Source organism: Sapajus apella, unplaced genomic scaffold (genome assembly GCF_009761245.1).
Source record: "Sapajus apella isolate SASKATOON/1434 unplaced genomic scaffold, GSC_monkey_1.0 scaffold20, whole genome shotgun sequence".
Taxonomy (NCBI): domain Eukaryota; kingdom Metazoa; phylum Chordata; class Mammalia; order Primates; family Cebidae; genus Sapajus; species Sapajus apella.
Window position 1 is genome coordinate 26,987,568 of NW_022436960.1, and position 6,253 is coordinate 26,993,820.

Here is a 6,253-nt window from a genome sequence, read left to right on the forward strand (position 1 = left end):
CTCAGAGACACAGAGGCAGTGGCTCAGATGGGCAGAAAGCATACAAATTTGACCTCCAGATACCTGTGGGCAGAACCCCCTGGTGTGAACCCTTGCATATGGAAACATGGTTTGTCCACTAACTGCAAATTACCAACATCACCATTTTTGAAAATCCCCACCCGTATCATCAGTTGAGAATTAGAGAAAATGTTTATGGCAAATGGCCTAAAAGTACGAGGCTAATTCTGTTATCCAGTTAAGCCTGAAAGGGCTAACCAGAAACCCTTTTTCAGACTATGGCCCTCTTGTCAGGGATCTGGGAACCATAGCTCTCTTTTGAGTGAGGCTGTGGTCCCACTGTGGTATGGACACCCATGTGGGGCAGCCGTCTGCAGGGAGCGAGCACAGAGCAAGGGGCCATCTAGCAGCTCCTGAGAAACACATTCCTCTAGTGAGATCACTTTGCCACTGATAAAAGTCTATCTGAAGCTAAAATGTGCAGGCTGGAGGATGTGTCTGATATGTTGGTGTCTGTGTGTGCGTGAAGGTATGTGTGTACCTTATTCCCTGTGGAGTTCTCCAAGAGCGAAGTGAGTTTGGTCAGCACCATTTTTATTTCCTGCTTTGTCCATGTCCAGCTAATTCTAAGAGTTTCACTCTCAGTCTTCATCCCATGTGGCACCCACTGACTTCCACTAGTTCAGAGGGCTATGCCCCTGTCCTAAAATCCTGGCCGGCAGGATTATACTCCACCTTGCTCCAGGGAGCCCATGGGCAGAGAGGGGATGCAGTAAGCTCAGCACATCAGCCATGGGCTGCTGCTGTCCCAGCATGTCTACTCACCTGAGGACCATTCTCAAATTCACTGGGCATGATAACCCCTAAGTGTTTATTTAAAATGTACAATTTCAGGCTGCAGCTCTAGAGGTAACTTTAGGACTGTAGTAGGATCCAGGCTGCCTCACAACTATTAATACATTTTGAGAAATGGTACATTATACCTGACATCACTTGTCTTTACTTGAGGCTTCAATATGGAAAAGGGAAATAATTTTTCTGGCCCCAGAAACCTCTCCCTTTTTATCCAACTTCACAGCATATCACTGAAACGCTGGCCTGTGGTTCATCCTAATGGACCAAGGCAACTAGATACATTTCCTGGATTATTCCAAAGAAAACAGAACATGGTGCGATTCCAAATGGTCTTTTTCTGTCAGAGCTCTACTTGTAGGTTAGGCAGCAGACATGAATACAGACAGGGTTCTGGAGTCAGCCTCCCCATTCCACACATCACTGACAGGTGCCACAGAACCTTGAATCACTATCTTAAAAAATCTACGCTTGTTTTAGGGGAGGGTAAAGAGTAACACTGGAAATACCACCTCTGTTGGAGGAGGGCTCATAGGATCTGTCTGGTTTATTACCAGGTGAAGTCCTATACCAGTAAAAATGACCTGAAACCGCTTGGACACATGAAGGGAGAGATCTGGCGTCTTAGCAGCTGATCAGCATATGGCAAATGCAGTAAGAAATTAGCTGGAAGACTTAACTCTCATTGGTTATCTAGGGCAATTTCAAGCACTATAGTTAGTCTAAAATATCTTTCACTGGGCTCATACCCTCTTTTCCCTTGTCTCAAGATTCATGTGGTGGTTCCTCCCAAATCCATTATTTCCCAATGCTATACCTCAACAGGGGACTATGGAGGAATTCTAATTTGTCCCCTAATCAACACACAACCAATTGAGCAAATAGTTAAGGTGGTCCGCAAACTACTATCCAGCCCCCGGCACATCTGGAATGCATTCTCACTTCTCTCCTGCCACCGACAAACCTTATCCTTCACAAGCAAACAAAATGCTCAAATGTGCCCAAACCTTTGCTTTCATTCACTAAGAAGGCAATAAAGTCCTTCTTCTGCCTTTTTTAGGTGTCAGTTTTCTTTTTGGATTTCAATGCTGAGTCTGCAGGACTCTGTTGAAGAAGCCCCAGACTTTGGGTTCTCCCCTAGTAACTCCTTAGGGCAGCTAAGTCAGTCCTTCAGTGGACTCTGCTGTCCAACTTTCAACTTTTTCTCCAGCAGAAGCCAGAGAGAGAGAGGACCTAGGAAAGAGGAGGAAGCGAGAGGGCAGATTCTTGAGGGGCCAGCACTGGGGCTGTGTTGCATCACTCAGGTGAACTGTGAGGTAAGCAACGTGCAACTGGATACAGGGCTCAAGCCACTGGAGGCCCACGCTGTGAGGGAGCCTGCCTGTCGAGGGCTGATAACGGAGACATGTGCACATGTCCACTCCCCAGGGGCCGGAGCCGTCTTTGGGAATAGCCTGGACCCACCATCTACTGAAACGAAATGTACAAATAAAATACCTCTTTATAGGCTCACATTTCTAAAACGAAGTTTAAAAAACTGCCCAGCAATAAAGTAAAATAAAACACTGATTCCACTTCAGTCCTGTTTGTGAATACTGATTGTTGGGAAATTAGTAAATGGAAAAATAAAAAAAGAAAATAAAAATAGAATTACTTTATTAATCTTTGAAATCAGGAATTCCAAAGGGTGCCTTTACCCTGGCTCGTGTTGTCAACAGCACACCGACTTGTCTCCTCTCCCTAGGAGACTTGTGATGAATGCTCCTCCTTCCCCCTAGACCCTCCGAAAAGGGAGGAGCAACTTTGGTAGATGATGAGGTTGGAATATTAAGCTTGTACAAACAAAATAAAGCTTCATACTGCAATCTGGAAAAGATGAGGAAGCAAAATGCAAATAGCCAAAGAGCCTCTTTTATATCATCTCTGTGCAGCAGCAGGAAAGGGACAGAGAAGACCTAAGCAGGTTGGGGGCATGGGGTAAAGGGAAGGTAAAAGATACACGTGTGCTCTGTTGGGGTATATAATGCATCAGCTGAATGTTCCCACTGCCAAGTTCCATCAAAACCCAGAGGATCTGCTTTCCTGTTGTCCCAGTGAAAGTCTGCATTGGCTGATTGGCAACCATCTACTGCCACATCTGTTCGAAGGTTTTGGGGACTTTGAGGCAGCCAAAAAAAAAAAAAAAAAAAAATACTATGGACCCCTTGCAGTGCTGGTGGATGCTTCACCCTCAATCACGCACCCAGGAGTGGTGAATAGGTTGTTTCTCTGTGTGTTTGTGGTTCATCTTTTAGTGTGAGCAGGATCTGAAAAAGAAAAAGGCAACCATTAAAATGAATGAAATGACAGCAGGGGTTTTACTTACAGGCAACAATGTCTGCTTTATCTAACATCACTGAAGAATAAAGACGTGGTGGCTCAAATAAATGAAGTTCACCTCCAAGTACAAAGCTCTTAATTTTAACCACTTCTGTTGGAAACCTTCCATGCTGTTTCTTTTTTGTGTTGTTCTCGTTCCTTTTTTTTTCTTGGACAAAAACATTTTATCTTTTGCTTTTCAAATAAAAAATTCTAAATATGCCCATCTTTTCTAGAAACACATTTGCATTTTTAAAGTGCATGAAAAAAATTTTTGCATGCATGCTTTTGAGGTTTTCTGAATTTTCCCTCAATGTCAGGTTGTCAGCAATCCTTTGCCTTCTCTACAACCCCACAATCCCAACAATATACACCTATATGCCCACCATCTAGTTTAGAAAAGGAACTAGCATCCCTGCTAGACCCTGCCAATTCTTTTCCATTCTCACCATCCTGGATTTTGTGTTTATCCTTCCCTGGTTTGCTTTTAAAAAACAGGTTTATGATCGTTATACCACCATATAACATACTGTTAAGTTTTATGTGGCTTTGAATTTTATAGTGCTCCTGTGATTACATATGCGATCTCAGTATACTACTGGTAGAAGTTCTTTGGGTATACACTTAGGAGGGGAATTGCTGGGCCATAAACACTTGCATCTTCAACTCTCTAATGCCATCTTATTTTCCAAAGTGATTATACAATTTACACTCCCTCTGGCGGTGGATGAGTGCCCCCACTTCTCCACATCTCTACATGTGGAGAAGTAATGAGGTTAAGTATCTTTTCAAGCATCTATTGTGTATACGTGTTTCTTCTCATATGAAGTGCATGGATATGTCCTGTGCTTATTTTCCTATTGAATTGTTATTTATTGATTTTTTAAAAAAACAGTTTGAGATATAATTTACACATGGTACAATTCATTCCTTTAACATCTACAACTCAACAGCTTCTAGTATATTATATTCAGAGTTGTCCACCCACTATCATAGTCAATCTTAGAACATTTTCATTACCCTACACCTCTTCACCATCACCCCCTACACCTCTCATCCCTCAGCTATAGGCAATCACTAGTCTAGTCTACCCTTTGTCTCTATAGATTTGCCTATTCTGGACATTTCCTATAAACGGAATCCTACAATGGTCCTTTGTGACTAGCTTCTTTCACTTAGTATAATGTTTTAAGGGTCATCCATGCTGTAGCAAGTACTACTCTACTCCTTTTTTATGGCTAAATAATATTCCATTCTGTGTACCGGCCGCATTTCATTATCTACTCATCAGTTGTGGACATTTGGGTTGTTTCTACCTCTTGGCTATTACTAATAGTATTTCTATAAACCGTGATGTACAAATATTTGAATTACGTTTTCGCTTCTCTTGGGTATAGATACAGAAGTGAAATTAATTGCTGGGTCATATGGCAATTCTTTATATAACTGTTTAAGGAACCGTCAAACTGTTTCCAAAAGCAGTTGCACCATTTTACACCCCTACCAACAGTACATGAAGGTTCCCATGCCTCTTTTCCATTATAGATAGGCTGGTGGGCATGAAGTGATACCCTGCTGTGATTTTTCGTTTTCTTTTGGTACAAATGGGATCTCGTTGTCTTGCCCAGGCTGGTCTCAAACCCTTCAGCTCAAGTGATCTTCCGTGCTGTTGCTGCTGACCACTATGGTTTTGATTTGTTTCCCCAGTGGCTAATGATATTGAGGATCTTTTTATACGCTTCTTGGCATTGTATATATCTTTTTTGGCAAAACATCTGCTCTGTTCCTTTGCTCCTCTTTAAACCTGAGTTGTCTTTTTTATTATTGAATTCTAAGTGCTCTGTATGTATTTTAGATACAAGTCCCTTGTCATATACATGATTTGTAAGTATTTTCTCAATTTCATGGATTATTGTTTTACTTCCTTGATAGTGTCCTTCGAAGCAGGAAATTTTAAAATTTTGATATCCGGTTTGTCTGTTTTCTTTTTTGCTTATGCTTTTGATGTCATATCTAAGAAACTGCTTACTGAATTTCAGAAGTTCTCTGCTTAAATATCTGGATGCTAACTGGTTTTTATGTATTACAAACATCTTCACCCAGTTTGTGACTTGTCTCTTCACTCCATGGTTTTCTGAGACAGCGTTTTGCTCTGCTGCCGAGGCTGGGATGCAGTGGCAGAATTATGGCTCACCACAGCCTCAACCTCAAGGGCTCAGGCAATCCTGCCACCTCAGCCTCACGAGTAGCTGGGACCACAGGCATGTGCCACCACACCTGGGCTAGTTTTTAATTTTTTTTGTAGAAACAGAGTTTTGCCATGTTGCCCAGGCTGGTCTAGAACTCCTGGGCTCCAGAAATCCTCCCCCCTTGGCCTCCCAAAGTGTTGGCTTTACAGATGTTAGCCACTGTGTCCTGCCTGGTATTTTTTCAAAGAGATGGTTTTATAATTTATTAATTTATAAGATAAGAGGTGCTCAGGATAAAGATTAATTGTATTTAGATATGTAATTAACAAGCGATCTTTTCAGAAAAGGTTATTTCTTTATATTTATTTTCAAGACAGCATTTTGCTTTGCCACTCAAGCTGGAGTGCAGTGGCATGATCATGGCTCATTTGCAGCACCAATCCCCTGGGCTCAAGTGATCCTCCTGCCTCACCCTTCTGAGTAGCCAGGACCACAAGCGTGTACCACCACGCCCGGCTAGTGTTTTTTTTCTATTTTTTTTTGTAGAGACAGAGTCTCCCTATGTTGCCCATGCTGGTCTAAAACTCCTGGGCTCAAGTGAGGCTTCTGCCTCAGCCTGCCAAAGTGCTAGGTTTATGGGCACAAGCCACCAGACATGGCCCAGAAAAGGCTTTTAAAAAATATTAGAAGACTTCTAGAAAATCCAGGAGAGTCACCATAAAAACAGGATGGTTGACTGGGCGCGGTGGCTCACGCCTGTAATCCCAGCACTTTGGGAGGCCGAGGCGGGTGGATCACGAGGTCAAGAGATCGAGACCATCCTGGTCAACATGGTGAAACCCCATCTCTACTGG

The 6,253-nt window shown here is 42.6% G+C and overlaps 1 protein-coding gene across 6 annotated transcripts in view; it reads right to left on the reverse strand.

The window, feature by feature from the left end:
• Positions 1-2,491: 2,491 nt before the first annotated feature.
• TTLL5 (tubulin tyrosine ligase like 5) overlaps positions 2,492-6,253 on the reverse strand; it is a 283,926-nt gene continuing 280,164 nt past the window's right edge. For all 6 annotated transcript variants that reach the window (XM_032287240.1, XM_032287238.1, XM_032287237.1 and 3 more), the window contains one exon: positions 2,492-3,158. In XM_032287240.1, the coding sequence (XP_032143131.1) occupies positions 3,143-3,158 (16 nt within the window). In that variant the 3' untranslated portion in view covers positions 2,492-3,142. The remainder of the gene's footprint in view (positions 3,159-6,253) is intronic.